This window comes from Fringilla coelebs, assembly GCF_963513975.1.
Source record: "Fringilla coelebs genome assembly, contig: SCAFFOLD_30, whole genome shotgun sequence".
Classification (NCBI taxonomy): Eukaryota; Metazoa; Chordata; class Aves; order Passeriformes; family Fringillidae; genus Fringilla; species Fringilla coelebs.
The window spans coordinates 2095253-2113365 of record NW_028167448.1 but is presented as its reverse complement, the minus strand read 5'-3'; the positions used below and the strand labels follow the sequence as shown (position 1 = coordinate 2113365).

The window sequence follows — 18113 nt, the reverse complement described above, 5'->3', positions numbered from 1 at the left end:
ACTGGAGAGCCACCAGCACATTAAGGGCCCATCTCCATAACAGAGAAGAGCTAGGAGGAACAGTGGCAAGTGACAATCCCAATTACAGCTCCTGGGCAATGGACACCTTGTCCAGCTCCTTCCCTGGGACAGCCATCAGCACCAGTGTCCAGGTTTGAAACCCCAAAGTCACTGAGAGCAGGTGGGGAAGACTGGGGGGAACTGGAAGGGACTGGGAATGAGCTCAGGTGTATTGGAGGGACTGGGCTGTCCTGGGAGGGACTGGAGGGGCACTGGGCTTGTACAGGATTATACTTGGGATGAACTGGGCTGGACTGGGGATGAACTGCAGAGGTTGAATGGGCTGTTCCTGCCTCTGCTGCCTCCTATTTGCCGAGGCTGCCATCCATCACCGACCACAGCCAATAAGGACCAGGGCCCGGGGCATCGGGGGCACTGCCAAAAGTCGACGTCATCTTTCTGTTTTGCCTACAACTCCCGTCATGCCCCACGGCCCGATTGAGCCCCATTGAAGCTGGGACTACAACACCCGTCATGCCCCGCGCTCCACAGAGCCCCGGGATCCGCCCCCATCTGTCCCATGAGTTTCCCCCAGACCCTCCAGGATCCCTCAGTGTCCCCTCAGCACACATTCGGAACCCTCCAAAAGCGTCCCCGGATCCCCTGAGTGCTCTCAACCCCACAGATGCTCGGCACAGCCGCTTCTGGGAATTCATCTCCTCTCATCCGCCGCGGCCCCAGAGCCCCTCAGAACACAGTCCCGCGCCTAAAACTCCTGCCGTGCCCCACGCCCTAAAGAGCCCGGTTAGAGCTCCCCGATCTCCCCGCAAGGGCTCCCGAACCGTTTACGTTCCCCCGAGGATCTCAAGTCGCAGCTCGGACGCAAAAGTGTCCCAGAAGAGCCTTCCCGGACCCCCAAACACCGCGTTCCAATCACTTCCGGGACTACAGCTCCCGTCATGCTCCGCAGCGCACGTCCAGCGCTATTCCAGCGAGGACGTCATCTCCCGTCATGCCCCACGCCCCGCCGAGAGCCAGTGCAGCTGCGCCTGGAACTCCCCTGATGCTCCGCGGCCCCGTTCAACCGTATGATACCCGCGCCTACAACTCCCATCACCCTTTGCGCCCCAGAGAGTCCCGTCAGAGCCCCCCAAGGGCCCGCCCGGACCCCGAAGGGCCCCAAATTCCCCTCCCTGAGCTCCAAGGGCCCCCCTGCACCCCCAAGTTCTGCCCTGGACCCCGAATCGTCCCTCAGAATCCCTGAGTGCCCCTCCAAGTGCCCACCCGGCCGCCCCAAGTGTCCTCCAGAGCCTCAAGTTCTCTCTGAATTCCCTACCCAGACTCAAAACTGGTCCAAATGTGCCCCAGAAATGTCTCCAGAAGCCCCAGTGATCTCCTTCTACCCCGTATGAGAAAAATATTATTTAAAAAAATTAAGAAAGGACTGCAAATATTACTAGTGTTATATATATAGAGTTAATTCATGCTATTTATATTTATATGTGTGTATAAAATATTGTAAAAGTCCAACTCATGTCCTTGACCACTCTGGCTGGGAGCAATCTTGTTTCTATTCAATTAGTTCCTGGACAATGCTAAAGATAATATCAAGTCTGTTAGCTTAAGAATGAAGTCTTCCCGGACCATTAATGTTGACGTCCCGGAAATGCTTAAGCCTCTCACAAGGACCGGCACCGGGAGCAGATTGCATCTACCATCTCGAATACTGGCACCACTCGATTACATGTGAAAGAAGGAAATTCAGACAGCCACCCGGATACCAGGAGTGGCTTTTGTATCCATATGGTTCCAGTTATACATGTGAAAGAAGGATATTCCGGCGAAGCTCATACAGCCATGGGGACACCTGGACTGGCTTTGTATCTATATGATCCAGCTCTGCATGTGAAGGGACACAAAAGGACATTCTGTCATTCTGGCCCCAGGCAGAACACACGGGATATAAGCTGGCTGTATGAGACAGTTGGGGTGAACCACCAGGGAGATGCTGGCACTCTGTCAGTCAGATCCAGGTTCACCCAGCACCAAATTCCGGAGTTGACGATGTCTTGGTTGTGGTGGATTTTTTTTTTTAATTATATTTTGTTATTGATCTAATAAATCTTTGTTAATTTTTTTTTAATAATTTGGCTGCAGATTTGATCATTTATAAAAATTTGGTGACAACCCAACAGGATCTGATATTGGGGTTCAGGAAACCCTTTTCCCATCCGGGGGGCGCCCCACTGAGTTCTGTGGCCCAAGCGGGAATGTAATTCTGAAACCAATCAGATCCACAAAAAGAGCCGCAACAGGAGCTGTGGATCGTAATTGGAGCCGCATGCTGCAAACAGAGCCACAGTCACGGGAGATAAAGGGCCTGATTCTCGGCTTGGAAAGATCTAGAAAAATTTCCAGGACTTGAGGGTTTTCATCCATAAAAACTCAATGTGCATGAAGAGATCCACGCAAGAAAAAAGAACTGTAAGTATTGTGTGGAGCGTGATCGTCTGTGAGACGTGACATTGTCACGAGGTGAGTGCGGGCCCCGAGACTGCAGTTCCACTATCCCACGAGGGGCATGGTCAGGCAAGGGGGAAGTGCAAGGTTTCCATTTGAAACACACAAGACTCGGGGCTCAGGGAAGAGTCTAGGGGGAAAACTGGTCACATTTAGGATCAGGAGGGGAGAGACGAGCTTGGAAAATTCCAGGAGCCCATCCACCTTCTGAAAACGGAGAAAACAGGTAAGGAAAACAGCCCCAGAGTCGGCAGAGCGGTTCACTGTCCGACTTGGTCAGGCTGGCAGCTTTTCACAAGCCGGAAAACCTGACATCAGAAAGAAAAACGGGACTCGAGCAGACCATCCCAGCGAAACAAGAAAAGGTAAGGAAAGTCACAGCTTTCCTTGAAAAAATGCAATTGGGGAAAAGCAGACACCAGAAGAAAATTCAGGAAAAACCCTCCCAAGTCCCTGAAAGAAGCTTACCAGAAATCTCCAGAGATAGTCCCCTGGGGTGCATGCTGGAGCACTGGGACAAAAATCCACGGAGGGTGGGAAAGTCCAAGGAGAAAATTATCCATTTTTGTATGGAAAAATGAGGAGGGAGGGAGATTGGAAGGTATGTGGTCTGGCCGATATTCGGCACATTCAAAAACTGGACTTGTGAGTCTTTGTTTGACCATGTGGCCAGCCATGGATCCTGAGGAACTCGAATACATGGACATGTGGAGGCATTTTTGCTCTGGTCTATACACAGTGCGAGCTTGCCGGTGTGTGGCAAAAGTGGGGTGGGAATGGGAACCGTTGGAAAATCTTCCACCTCGTGGTCCCGCAACAACCCGACCCCGTGCAGGCACAAGCGGCGTCAGGAATGCCTCCCAAGGTGGGATCTCTGCAAGCCCAGGCGAATGCACCATCACCTCCACCGGTGCAGGCGGCGGCATCCGCTCTCCCACAGAGTTACCTGGGGCTCCGCAGCTGCAGCCCCAGGTAACTCTGAAAATTGAGGAGGAAAAAGTAGATGTCCCCAGGGATGCATCTTCCCTAGCACATCGAACAAGGCGGAGAACAAGAAGGTCCACTGAGGGAGAGAGTGGGGATGAGGGGGGGAAACCTGGTATCTATCCCTTATGGGAGGTACCGACAGCTCCGGGGGTGATTGGATATGTCCACACCCCGATTGACACCAGTGATGTAAGGGCGTTCAAAAAGGAAATGGGAAAATTAATGGATGATCCTTTGGGGGTGGCGGAGAGGTTGGATGAATTTTTGGGAACCAGCATATACACCTATGAGGATCTTCAAGTGATCTTAAGATCACTGTTTAACAACGAGGAGAGGGACATGATCTGGTCACACGTGATCAGGGATTGTGAAAGGCGAAACCTGAATGGGGGAGCCAGGGAGGAGCGATGGCCAAACCAAAAGCCATCTTGGGAAGCCCAGATGGAGGAAGGGAGGCAAAAGATAATAAATTTAAGAAATATGGTTATTCAGGGTATCAGGGAGGTGGTACCTAAAGGGCAAAACATGAGTAAAGTGCTCAGGGAATGTCAGGGAAAAGACGAAACCTCGACGGAGTGGTAAGAAAGGCTCCGGAAAGGTCTGAGAATGTATTTAGGAACAGACCCTGATTCCCTGGTGGGGATGGTGCTGTAAAAAACACAATTCATGGCAAAATCTTAGGAGGATATTCAGAGAAAGCTGGAAAAGAAAGGTGGATGGCAGGAGCAGGGATTACAAGAACTGTTGCGGGAAGCCCAGAAAGTATACATGCGCCGGGATGAGGAAAAGCAGAAAATTCAAGCCAAGGTCCTTGTGGCAGCAGTAAGAGAGGCTCAGAAGCAGGACCGCAGGAAAAATATGGCAAAAAAGGCGCCGGCAAAGAAACTGGGTCCTTCTCAAGAGAAGGGCTCGGGCGAACAAAAGCGGGATTTTGAGTGTTTTTACTGCAAACAGAAGGGGCACATTAAACGGAACTGTCCCAACAGAGCCAAAGACCAGGCAATGTTTCAGGAGGATTAGGAGTGTCAGGGGCTTTTCAGTCTGGGGTCTGGAACATCTAGAGAGCCCTTGATAAAACTAAAAGTTGGACCCTACAAAGAACAACTATGGTTTATGGTAGATTCGGGGGTGGAATGGACTACGGTGCTACGGCTACCGAAGGGATGCTCTCTGAGCGATGACTCCATGGTGGTAACTGGGGCAAAAGGGGATCCTTTTGAGGTTCCAATCATAAAAAATGTAGAAATAAATATGGGAAACAGAAAGCACATGTTTTATTGGCAAAGGACGCGGACTTAAACTTACTGGGGTGGGACATGATGGTTGCTCTGGGAGTGGGGTTAGCAGTGGAAAAATCTTGGCTCAAAATCAGACTTTACAGCCTCACTGTTCCAGATGAGGAAAAAATAGACCCAAGGGTGTCGTGTGTTCCAGTGGAAGCTGGGAGGCTGGACATAGAACTAATTTGGGTGGAAATCGAAAGACCAGAAGACCCCATAAGGGTTAAACAATATCCCCTCTCCATGGAAGGGAGGAGGGGTGTGAAACCAGTGATCGACGAATTAATAAAGAAAGGCACACTGGAACCGTGCATGTCAAGGCATAACACCCCAATTTTGGCAGTCAGAAAAACAGATGGCAGCTTTAGGCTGGTACAGGATTTACGGGCTGTGAATCAGAGGACTAAGACTTTGTTCCCCACGGTCTCAAACCCTTGCACATTGATGAACAATCTCTCTCCGGAGGACACTTGGTACAGTGTAATTGACTTAAAGGGCGCTTTCTGGACTTGTCCTCTCACTGAGGACAGCCACGATCAATTTGCGTTTCAGTGGGAGGACCCGGAGACAAACAGGAAGGAGCAACTCAGGTGGACTTCTCTGCCTCAGGGCTTTGTCGACTCTCCAAACTTAATTGGACAAGCCCTTGAACAGGTTTTAAGTCATTTTGTGCCGACTGGAGGGACAAAGCTTTTACAGTATGTAGATGACTTGTTGGTCACCAGACAAGGGGAGGGGGAGGTAAGGGTGAGCACAATTGAGCTTTTGAATTTCTTGGGAGAAAAGGGGTTGAAAGTTTCAAAGTCAAAGTGGCAGTTCACAGAGCTGGAGGTCAGGTTCTTAGGGCATTGGTTAACTAAGGGCAAAAAGAAACTAGACCCAGGAAGGGTGGCAGCAATTATTACTCTGCCACCTCCACAAACAAAAAGGGAGGTCCGGCAGCTTCTGGGGTTGTTGGGGTACTGCCGGCAGTGGATTGAAAGTTACAGTGGAAAGGTGAAACTTCTCTATGAAAAACTCACCACAGATCGGATCAAATGGACACAAAAAATGAGGAAGAATTCAGGAGAGTCAAGGAGGCACTCACGGCAGCTCCAGTGCTGAGCTTCCTGGATGTGAGGAAACCTTTACAGTTTTTTGTGGATGCTAGCAATCATACGGCACATGGGGTATTGAAGCAAGACTGGGCGGGGATCAGGAAACCTGTGGGGTACTTGTCCAGGCTTTTGGACCTGGTCAGCAGGGTTTGGCCCACGTGCTTGCAGGCGATTGTGGCTGTGGTTTTGCTAGTGGAAGAAGCAAAAAAGGTGACCTTTGGGGCATGTCTGGTAGTATTCACACCGCACAACGTGCAGCGCATACTACAGCAAAAAGCAGACAAATGGCTCACGGATGCGAGGTTGTTAAAATATGAAGCCATTTTGATTCACTCGCAGGACTTGGAATTGAGGACCACGACTGCACAGATTCCTGCACAGTTTCTCTTTGGAGAAGCTGCAGAGGAGTTAGTTCATGACTGTGTGGAGATAGTTGAGTTACAAACCAAAATCAGGGAGGATTTGGAAGAAGAAGAATTGGACAAGGGGGAGAAGTGGTTTGTAGATGGGTCAAGCAGAGTAATTGAAGGGAAAAGAAAGTCAGGATACGCAGTTGTGGATGGGAAAACAGGAAAGGTGATCAAAGCAGGTCCCCTGAATGCAAGCTGGTCCGCACAAGCATGCGAATTGTACGCAGTTTTGAGAGCATTGAAGGGACAGAAAGGGAAAAAGGGAACGATTTTCACAGATTCGAGGTATGCCATTGGGGTGGTTCACACGCTTGGGAAAATTTGGGAAGAGAGGGGGCTGATGAACACGAGGGGGAAGGAACAGATGCACAGGGAGTTAATCCGGCTAATTTTAAAAGCTTTGAGAGGGCCGGAGGAAATTACAGTGGTCCATGTAAAAGGGCATCAGACAGGGATTCAGTTCCGGACCAGGGGAAACAATTTAGCAGATCAGGAGGCCAAGACCGCGGTGCTGATGGTGGTAAGTACCACAGAGATCAAAAGGGAAGCAAACCCTGACGACCCTCCTCAGCTCTCCCAAAAAGAAATCGAATGCTATGAAAAGATTGGAGGTGAATTAAAGGAAGGTAAGTGGAAATTACCTGATGGGAGGGAATTAGTTTCCAGAGGTTTTACCAGAAGGATTTTACGAAAATTGTACCAGAAAACGCACTGGGGGGGGGGGAGAGGGGGGCACAGGCGCTGGCAGAGCAATTTTTGAAATTTTATGGATGCAAAGGAATTTATGAATTGGCAAGACAAGAGGTACACGGGTGTTTGATTTGTCAAAAGGTCAACAAATCAAGGGGCAAAAGGGCTGCCCTGGGGAGTTGCCCCATTGTGTACCGACCATTTGAAAGACTTCAAGTTAATTTCACAGAACTGTCAAAAGTGGGAAGGTTCAAATTTGTACTGGTAATTGTAGACAAATTAGCTCATTGGGTGGAAGCCTTCTCCAGTTCACAGGCAACAACCCAGACTGTGGCCAGAAAATTGTTAGAAGAAATTGTACCCTGATATGGGGTAGTGAATTGTATCGATTCAGATCTGGGAACACACTTTACATCAAAGTTTATTAAGCAAATGGCCGATGCACTGGGCATCCGATGGGAGTACCACACCCCGTGGCACCCCCAGAGTTCAAGACAAGTGGAAAGAATTAATCAAACTTTGAAGGCACAGGTATCTAAATTAATTTTGGAAGCAAAGATGTCCTGGCTGAAGTGGCTGCCCTTGGCATTGCTTAATATCCGAACCATGCCTCATTCAGAAACGGGGCTCTCACTGTTCAAAATGCTGTATGGAATGCCATATAAATATGGAATGCTGGTGGGACACCCCAGGTTTGAGGATGGGCAGATTCAACCATACCTGGTTGCAATCAACAGAAACTTACAGGAACTCTGAAAGCAGGGAATAGTAGCTCAGAGTGCTCCTCTGGGGTTTGCTATTCACAAAATCCAGCCAGGGGACAAAGTGTTTGGAAAGTGCAAAAGAGGTGCTGCTCTCTCTTCACTGGGAAGGTCCCTTTCTTGTGGTCCTGACAACAGACACGGCCATTCGGACAGCGGAGAAAGGCTGGACGCACACGTCTAGACTGAAAAAGATGGAACAGCAGGAGGAAGCGTCCAAGGTCATTTCTTGCCCCAACGACTTGAGAATTAAACTCCAACATCCTCGTAAATGACCAACAATGAGCAGATAAGTTGCACACTGTCAGGTTGTGTGTGTTATCCGTTTGTGCACTTTAAGTGTGAGTATTGTCAAGGGGTTTTTGTGCTTCATTGCAGCAGGGGGCAGAGACCAAAGGGATTGTGTACCCAGTGTTTACAGGAGGAGCTTGAATTGACTGACCGTATCCTGACCTTAGCCACCAATTTGAGTATCACTGAAGTAGACTCACAGGAGTGGTTTCGGATCTTTCAAAATGGGGTGCATGGGAAGCTTAGATCTCAAGAGGAAATCTTGGATGTGGAGTGCTGGAAATCCATCAGGGTCCCGTACAGTTCCAATGCAATCAGGGTATCACGGTAGGGCACCTTTAAGAGGAGGTATGCAGCTAGGTCCGAGGGTGTCTTCCCCAAAGAGTACTCCTGCTGCCACGAAGATGGTCTTCCTCGCCGCTGTGGCACCCCAGGGGGTGGAGGCAAAGGCAGAGGAGCACACCTAGTGGGAACCCTGATTGGCCTGAGCCTAGTCATGTGCCGGACTCAGAGTCTGGGCACTGAGGTCCCAAAGAAAGGCAGAAGCGAGGGCTCCGCGGATGAGTGCGGAAAATGCACTCAGGTGGTCCCTGTATCACGGGATGGGGGACACTCAGCATACCAACCCCCAAAAGAATGCCTCAGTGGAACTGGCAAGTACTGTTGGAGGAATGGCACTTGGGTGAAATTATGTAAATTGGAAATCGGGACTTGGTGTGTCAATCCTGAGGCTGGGCTAAGGAACGGACAGTCAAATGTTCACAGGCACCTGAAGTGGAAACGAAAAATAGAACAGAGGTCAACCCCCATTTGTAACCAGTGTAATCGAACCATGTGGATCAGGCGTAAGACAGAATCGATTTTCATTGCATATCACCAGGTCAACCCATTGTGTTATGATAACACAAGGCTGGAAATATGCGTGATGAATGGGAGAATGTACTAGGTAACAGAGAATATGAAATTTAGCAGTAAGGTTACTTTAAATAATGACCCACTCATATTGGATCTGGCACCAGTAAATGATGACAGGGTGTGCCTACAATATGATAGAGTAATCTGCTTTACGAAAAATAAAAACAATGAGGATCCTGAGGAAAAGATGAGAGCGATAACTCAAGAAATGAAATGGAAGGAGTCAGAATTGAGGAGACAAAGTTGAACAGGAGAGATTGAAAACATTGGGTGAGCAGTACAAGGTACTGGAAAGGCAATATGCTGATGGGGAATTACCTTCCCCAGACAGAAACCTGTTCATTGATTTAATGCAAGAGATCACAACAGAACTGGGTCTGTGGAATTGTTGGATTTGTGGGGGGCTGAAATCTGCTGAAAAATGGCCTTGGAAAGGGGAAAGTTTGGCTCCAGAACAACTCTTAAAGTGGGACAACCCGAGGGCCTCAAAATTGGTGCAGAGACCCAAGGGATGGATTTTCGATCAGAGGGTGATTAGCACAACTTGTGTCAGTCAGGAGGGAAAAGAATACACCGAGATGGCGGGATATACTCCATGTGCATCTACCCTGATGGTGAACTCAGATTCAAAGAACAAGGCATGGCACCAGCCCCTCCTCTGGGGTATTGGAGCCTGAAAAACGATACCAATTGTGAATGGGACAGGAGAATAAGATTGTGCTGGGTCAAATGTCCCGAAGCCAACCCCTTCCAGTCCCTGGAAGATGTGAGAAAATACTGGGAAGACCCAGGGAAAATAAATGAAAAATGGAAAGCCCCGGACCGGATGGAGTTTACTGGATATGTGGGAAAAAGGCATACAGTGAGTTACTCTCAAGGTGGAAAGGGTCTTGCACTCTAGGCATGATCCGACCCGTTTTCTTTACTCTCCCGAGAGCAAAAAGTAATCTGTTGGGGGCTCCATTATACAAGACCCTGAGAAGGAAGAAGAGAGGCTTGAAAAAATAATACTGATGATAAGTGGAAAACAAGCTTGGGGGGGAGGAAGAGTGGCCAGCGGCACAAATAATTGATTATTATGGGCTGGCCACATGGGCACAGGATGGAAGTTACGGGTATAGGACTCCAATCTATCTACTCAACAGGTTGATTAGACTACAAGCAGTGATGAAAATTGTCTCAAATCACACCTCCAAAGCCCTGGATTTACTGAGTCAGCAGCACACCCAGGTATGGGCCTTTGTGTACCAGAATCAGATTGCTTTAGACTACTTGCTGGCTGAGGAGGGAGGAGTGTGTGGAAAATTCAATGAATCAGAATGTTGTATCAAGATCAATGATTATGGGGAGATCATAAGAAGTCTGACAGCCGAGATCAAAAAGGTGGCCCATGTCCCAGTTCAAAAATGGAATTTTATTCTACAGTCCTCATGGTGGGACAAATTATTCGATGGAGCATGGTGGAACAAGGTAATGTTTCTTGTGCTCTGTTCAGTAGTCGGAATTCTATTCCTCCCTTTTCTGATAGCAAGTTTTATCAGACTGATCCACTACATGGTCCGGGGAATGCAGATCGTAATAGTTCCCATAGACTTGGAGGGAGCTTCCAGAGGCGACGCATCCAAAATCATGGGGGTGGGAAAGAGAAAGTATGCCAGCAATGCTGCAGAGGCATTGGCCAAGTTTGAAGAACAACTAACTAAGAAAACGAATTATGTAATATATCAGAGCATCCCACAAGGAGAGTACCGGATAGTGTAAAAGGGTACTCCATTTGTGAAAAACCCTCAATAGTGATGAGTTAATGTAGAAAGTTAAAAATTTAACAAATTACAAGTATGAATTAAATTAGTAAAATAAGCGGGGAGGGATTGTTATATATAGAGAGAGAGTGTTAATTCATGCTATTTATATATATATGTGTGTATAAAATATTGTAAACACCCAACTCATGTCTTTGACCACCCTGGCTGGGAGCAGAGTCCTACTTCTATTCAATTAGTGCCTGGACAACATTAAAGATAATATCAAGTCCTTTAGCTTAAGAATGAAGTCTTCCCGGACCATGAGCATCAACTTCCCAGGAATGCTTAAGCCTTTCACGAGAACCGGCACCGGAGCAGAATTGCATCTACCATCTCGAATACTGGCACCACTTGGTTACATGTGAAAGAAGGAAATTCAGACAGTCATCCGGACACTTGGACTGGCTTTTGTATCCATATGGCCCCAGTTTACATGTGAAAGAAGGATATTCTGGAGAAGATCAGACAGCCATCTGGACCTCTGGACAGGCTTTGCATCTATATGGTCCCAGCTTTACATGTGAAGGGACACAAAAGGACATTCTGTCATTTCTGCCCAGGGCGGAATACACAGGATATAAGCTGGCTGTATGAGACAGTTGGGTTGAACCACCAGGGAAATGCTGGCACTCTGTCAGTCAGATCCAGGTTCACCCAGCGCCAAATTCTGGAGCTGACGCTGTCTTGGCTGCGGTGGGGTTTTTTTTTAATTATATTTTGTTATTGATCTAATAAATATTTGTTAAATTTTTTATAATTTGGCTGCAGATTTGATCATTTATAATAAAGGGCTTCTGGGGACCTTGAATTTGAGAAGGGTCTCTGAGAGGCTGTGGGAGGCCAGGCACCTCATGATACCAAGGTTCAGTTATGACACTGCAGAACCAAGGTGATTCCTGCTGACAGTACAGAACCTCATGGAAACAAGGGGCCATTCTGGACAGCAGGGCCATGGAACCAAGGAGCCCATTGGGACATTACAGAAACTCATGGAATCAAGGTGTCCATGTCACTCTAGTGAACCTCATGGAACCAAGGGTCCATTGTGACACTGTGGAGCCAAGGACACTGCTGTTGGCAGTACAAAAGCTCATGGAACCAAAAGTTCATCATGACGTTCTGGGGCCTCATGGAACCATGAAGACCATTATGACCTTCAGGACCCATTGGAACCAAGGGGCCATTGTGACACTGCAGGGCCTCATTTAACCAAGGGCTCATTGTAGCACGGCACGGCCTCGTGGAATCAAGGGGATTGTGGTGGGGGTCTATGAGACCACAAGGACATTCTGACTCTGTGGAACCAAAGTGACCACTGTGACACTACAGAGCTCATGGAACCAAGAAGTGATGTGACAGTGAGGACCCCAATGGAATCAAGGGCCAATTCCATACTTCAGGGCTTCATGGAACTGAGGTGCCCTTGTGACCCTGCAGGGCCTCATTGAATCCTGGAGACCACTGTGACACTTTGAGGACTTGTTGAATCAAAGGGCTCTGCATGGCCTTGTGGAACCAAGGATCTCTTTGTGACACTGCAGGCCTCATGGAAGCAATGAGACCATTCTGGCACAGTCCCCGTGGAAGCAAGGGACCACTGTGAAACCACAAGGCCTCATAGAAGCAAAGCAACCATTGTGACACTGCCAGGTCTCATAGAAGCAAGGGGACAGTGTGACACTACGGGTCCCCATGGAAGCAAGGGGCCAGTGTGAAACACCCATGCCCTGTGGAACCAATGGTCCATTGTGATCCTGGGGAGCCCAATAGAACCAAGGGGCCATTGTGGCACTCTGCACAGTCCCAACAAAACAATTTTGACACTGCAAGGCCTCACGGAACCAAGGGGCCATTGTGAAACTTCAGGGCCCCAAGGATCCAAGAACATGGAACAGGTTTGGTAGGCTTGGCCTCCTGGTGGCTACCTGACTGGTCCAGGTGACATTGGCATGTTGAGGGGGGCTTCTCACCTGCCCCTGAAACCCTGGAGTTCAGTGCATTCTTTCCTGTTTTAAAGAACTGTTCTTCTCCTCCAGGGGTTCATGGCAGAAACTGGGATTCTACCTCCAAATCCAATTATATACAAGGATTATTTCCACATGAAACCTGCCAGAACAGACAACTCTGGCTTGCCTTGGCATTTTGGGGGGGCATCTCTCATACGCCTTCAAAACACTGAGGGACTGTGCTTTTCTTCTCATGGAAAAAAAACAGCTTTGAAGTCTAGGCGTCCATGGCCAAAATTGGGAATCTGCCTCCAAAATTTCTTATATCCAAGGATAACTCCCAGAAAAAAGCTGCCAGGACTGTCTAGGTTCCCTTGGCTTCCTCAGGGCCAGCTCTCATCTGCCTGTGAAACACTGTGGATCTGTACTTTCCTTCCTATGGAAAAGGACTGTCCTTCTTATCCAGGCGCCCATGGACAAAACTGAGATTTGGCCTCCCAAATTCTGTCTATCCAAGGATTGCTCCCAGACGAAAGCTGCCAAGACAAACAGGTCTGGGTGGCCTTGGCCTCCTTGGGGCTGCCTCTAATCAGCCTTTAAAACACTGGGGCTTATCCCTTTCCTTCCTGTGGAGAAGAACTGTCATTCGGGTGCAAGCACTCATGGCTGAAATGAAATTCCACCTCCAAAACTCCCCCAAATATCCAAGGGTTGCTTTCAGACAAAAGTTGCAAGGACAGACAAGTCTGGCTTGCCTTGGCCTCTGGTGACTGCCTCTGATCTGCCTTCAAAACCCTGGGGCTCTGTGGTTTCCTTCCTGTAGAAAAGAACTCTCCTTCTTGTCCAGGCGCCCATGGCCTCAGGCACATGAGCACTGTATAGGGACAAAGGAGCTCTGTGCTCAGTGGGGTGGAGACAGAGGAGAGCCCTGAGAGGGACTGAAAGGTGATTTCAGACATGGTGGATCCTTTTGAGATAGTAGAGAACAGCCCAAGAAAGAAAAAATCAATGCCAAGGGCAGCTGGGGAGGCCCAAATTGGAACCAAGAGAAAGGAATTTACCTCCCAGGGCATGGCTGTGGTGCAACACGTGCCCCAGAAGGAGTCTGGGTCAGCCCAAGGCTTTGTGTGGGCAGGCAGAGGCAGGCAGGAGGCAGAGCTGTCAGCAAAGGAAGGGGCCAGCCAGGTGGGGCAGCCGGGGGATGCTGACAGCCTGCAGGGACAGAGGCACAGGGTAGGGACACCGTAGGACAGCCTGGGCTGCACAGGGCACAGGCATGTGCAGCAGCTGCAAGGCCCTGACAGAGCCAACTCCTGCAGCACTTTGGCCATGGCTGCTGGGCCTGGGCCTGAGGCAGGAGCAGGAGACAAGTGACCCTTGCAGGCCTGGGGCCTCATTGCCTCCTTGTCCCTGCTCAGCAGCCTGGCAGGGGCCGCCCCATGCTCCTGCCCTTGCCATTGCACATCCCCACATGCCAGTGCCCATCCTGGGAAGAGCCCTGAGCAAGGAGGGAGGGACAGGATCTGCCTGGCCAGGGGCTGGGGCTCAGGCCTTGGCCCTTTGCATTCCTGAAACACATCCAGCTTTGCTCAGCACCAGAGACACCTTTGCCTTGTTTGTCCCCAGCTGTCATCACTGCCTCCAGTGTTCTGCTCTACCTGGAACCTGGGGACACTTTCTCAGTTGTTTCCCTCAGAGGGACCCATTCAAACTTCAAGAAACTTCAGTGTTACAATTTAACTGAGTTCTTGAGAAGTTTTCTGAACACTCTCTCAGGGACTGAGTCTGATGTAAACAACACAAAATCCCCAAGAGGCTCATTAAAGTCCTTGTGCTGTGTCTGTGCTGCTGAGCTGGGCTGGGCTCCTGGCACAGAGGCAGCTCATGGCAAACCAAGAAAAGCTTCAAAAAGACATTTCTCCTGAGGACCAGCTCCTCTCCCAGCCCAGCAGGGCTGGGGCACTGCCTGCAGCCACCCTGGGCACAGCACAGAGGCACAGAGAACTTCCATCAGTCACGGCTGAGAGGATGCTGAAATGTGACTGGAGGAGAATCACTGCCAGCCCTTGGCACAGGAACCTTTGGCTGCAGGACAATGCAGCTGCAGCTCCTGGAGCCATCTCCTAAAGCTGGAACATCCCCATGCCTACAGACTGTGTGAGTACATTCCCTGATTATCTCTTGTGCAGAGCAGCCAGGGGTGCCCAGGGGTGCCCAGAGCTGTCCTGCAGAGCAGGGTCCTGCAGCCCAGGGTGCTGTGCTGGGACTCTGCTGCCTGCCAGGGACAGCTCTCAGCCATGCCTGGGAGCTGCTCCCAGCACTGGGGGACATGATCTGTGTGGAAGGAGACAGCTGGTAAGGCTTCGAAGGGTTTCTGTTGTGAGGTGAGGATGCTGCATTGTTCAGAACTGTTCCCAGCATGACATTTACCTCCAGGGTTTTTCCTAGCGCAGCAAGGAAGGGGTCTTCATAAAACCGAAAATTCTTACTTTAAAAATCTACATCTCTGGGATGGCTGGATGGGAAATTGCACATAGATATTCATGTCTCACTTCAGATAGAGAAAATTTTAGAAAATCTCCTCTCAGACATGAATACACCAGGCAGTGACAGAAATCAGCACAGGGTCTCTTAGAGGCAGCATCAGTACTGCTTTTCCAGCCTCCTCAGGATTGCTCTGATGTTGCCTTTAGAGCCTGCAGAGCCAGAGCTGCCCCTGGGCAGTGCCAGAGCTGAGAGGGGTCTGAAGGACAGAGTTGAGCCCCCAGGGCTGGGCTGGGCTCTGGCAGCATGGGCAGGGCCCAGCCCTGGGCACAGGGAGCAGCTGCTGGCAGGGCCAGCTCCAGGCAGCAGAGCCCTGGGTAGGCAGTTAGGGGAAAGGGCCCCAAAGCTGTGCTGGGTTATTTAAAGTCCTCCTCAAACCAAAGTATTCAATATTACTTATTCTACAGATCTCCATGCCAAGACACAGCAAATGCCCAACAGCAGCTCCATCAGCCACTTCCTCCTACTGGCATTGGCAGAAACGCAGCAGCTGCAGCTCTTGCACTTCTGCCTCTTGCTGGGCATCTCCCTGGCTGCCCTCCTGGGCAATGGCCTCATCATCAGCGCCGTAGCCTGTGGCCATCACCTGCACACCCCCATGTTTTTCTTTCTGCTCAACCTGGCCCTCAGCGACCTGGGCTCCATCTGCACCACTGTCCCCAAAGCCATGCACAATTCCCTCTGGGACACCAGGATCATCTCCTACAAAGGATGTGCTGCTCAGGTTTTCTTCTTTCTGTTCTTCGTGTCAGCAGAATTTTCCCTGCTCACCGTCATGTGCTACGACCGCTACACGTCCATCTGCAAACCCCTGCACTATGGGACCCTCCTGGGCAGCAGAGCTTGTGCCCACATGGCAGCAGCTGCCTGGGCCAGTGCCTTTCTCACTGCTCTGCTGCACACGGCCAATACATTTTCCCTGCCCCTCTGCCAGGGCAATGCCCTGGGCCAGTTCTTCTGTGAAATCCCTCAGATCCTCAAGCTCTCCTGCTCCAAATCCAAACTCAGGGAACTTGGGACTTCTATTTTCACTACCTCTTTAGCATTTGGCTGCTTTGTGTTCATTGTTTTCTCCTATGTGCAGATCTTCAGGGCTGTGCTGAGGATCCCCTCTGAGCAGGGACGGCACAAAGCCTTTTCCACCTGCCTCCCTCACCTGGTTGTTGTCTCCCTGTTCCTCAGCACTGCCACATTTGCTCACCTGAAGCCCCTCTCCATGTCCTCCCCATCCCTGGACGTGGCAGTGTCAGTTCTGTACTCGGTGGTGCCTCCAGCCCTGAACCCCCTCGTCTACAGCCTGAGGAACCAGGAGCTCAAGGCTGCAGTGTGGACACTGCTGACTGGATGGTTTCAGAAACATTAAACTGCTGGCCAGTTTCTGCAAGTCACTTCTAATAAAAGCCATCTTTGACATTTCTTATTTTTTTGCTCGTGGGTTTTTAAAATTTTGTTTTACTCTATTAATCTTGTCCACAAAATAGGACCATTGTTCATGCCATTTCTCATTTTTTGTTTCTCTCCATTATTGCTGTGGCCCCAGACTGTGTCAATGAGGAGCTGTGCAATCAGTAGCTTTCAATGAACTAAAGGATCTTCCAGCAAAGTTTTCCCTGGAGATAGCCCTTTTGTTCCCTTCTCTGGAGCTGCAGCAGCAATGTCTGTGTGCAGAGCTGGGGGCAGGTTAGGGACAGCACAGCAGCTCTGGTCCTGCTGGCCACCCCATTCCTGATCACGGTCAGGTGCCATTGGCCTTCTTGCCCACCTGGGCACACTGCTGGCTCATGTCCAGCCTGCTGTCCATCAGTGCCCCCAGGTCCCTTTCTGCCTGGCCGCTGTCCCACGACTCTGTCCCCAGCCTGTAGCACTGCTGGGGTTGTTGTAGCCAAATTGCAGGATCCGGCACTTGGTGTTGTTCAACTTCACCTTGTTGGATTTGGGCCCTGGATCCAGCCTGTCCAGGTCCCTGTGCAGAGCCCTCCTACCCTCCAGCAGATCCAAACTTGCAGCCAACTTGGTCACCACAGTTCCATGAGGCCCTAGAGTGTCACAATGGTCTCCATGACATGATTCCATGAGACCTGAGGCCCCTCTGTTTCACAATGGCCCCTTTGTTTCTTGAGACCCCTTAGTGTCAAAAAGTACCTTGGATCCTCGGGCCCTGCAGTGTCACAATGTCCCTTGGTCCCATGAGGTCTCGCAGTGCAGCAATGCTCTCCTTGGTTCCACAGTGTCACAATGGCCTCTTGGTCCCAAGGGGCACCACGGTTTCAAACATGTTTCATTCATTCCATGAGTCCCTGAGCAGCAACACTGGCCCCTTGGTTCCATGGGGCCCTGCAGTGTCACAATGGCTTCCATGGTTCCACAAGGCCACACAGTGTCACAGTCATCCCTTGGTTCCATGAGTCCCCAGAGTGCCCCAATGGATTCCCTGGTGGAGCAGTGTCACAATGGACCCCCCTGCTTACACAAGATCCTGCAGTGTCACGAGGGATGCTTGGTTCCATGGGGCACCAGAGTGTCACATTGTTCCTTATAGTTCCTCAAGTCCCTGCAGTGTCACAATGGCCCCTTGGTTCTATTGGGCCCCATGGTCTCACGAGGGTCTCCTTGGTTCTGTAGTGTCACAATGGCCCCTCGGTTGAACAAGGCCCTGCAGTGTCACAGTGGCCTCCATGATTCTATGAGGACCCAGAGTGTCACACTGGACTCCTTGCTTCCATTCGTCCCCACAATGTCACAATGGGGCCTTGGTTCCATGGTGCCTTCAGTATGCAGTGTCACTGTGATCCTTTTAGTTCCACGAGGCCCTGCAGTGTCACAATGACCCCTTGTTTCCCCAGGGCTCTGCAGTGTCACAATCATCA

At 50.1% G+C, this 18113-nt stretch overlaps 1 protein-coding gene across 1 annotated transcript; it reads left to right on the top strand.

Moving 5' to 3' along the window:
- Positions 1 to 15676: 15676 nt before the first annotated feature.
- Positions 15677 to 16609, top strand: LOC311165854 (olfactory receptor 14J1-like; the record flags this gene model as incomplete). Its single annotated transcript, XM_084227351.1, has 1 exon — positions 15677 to 16609. The coding sequence occupies one exon, from the start codon at positions 15677 to 15679 to the stop codon at positions 16607 to 16609; it is 933 nt and encodes a 310-aa protein (XP_084083477.1).
- Positions 16610 to 18113: the final 1504 nt, after the last annotated feature.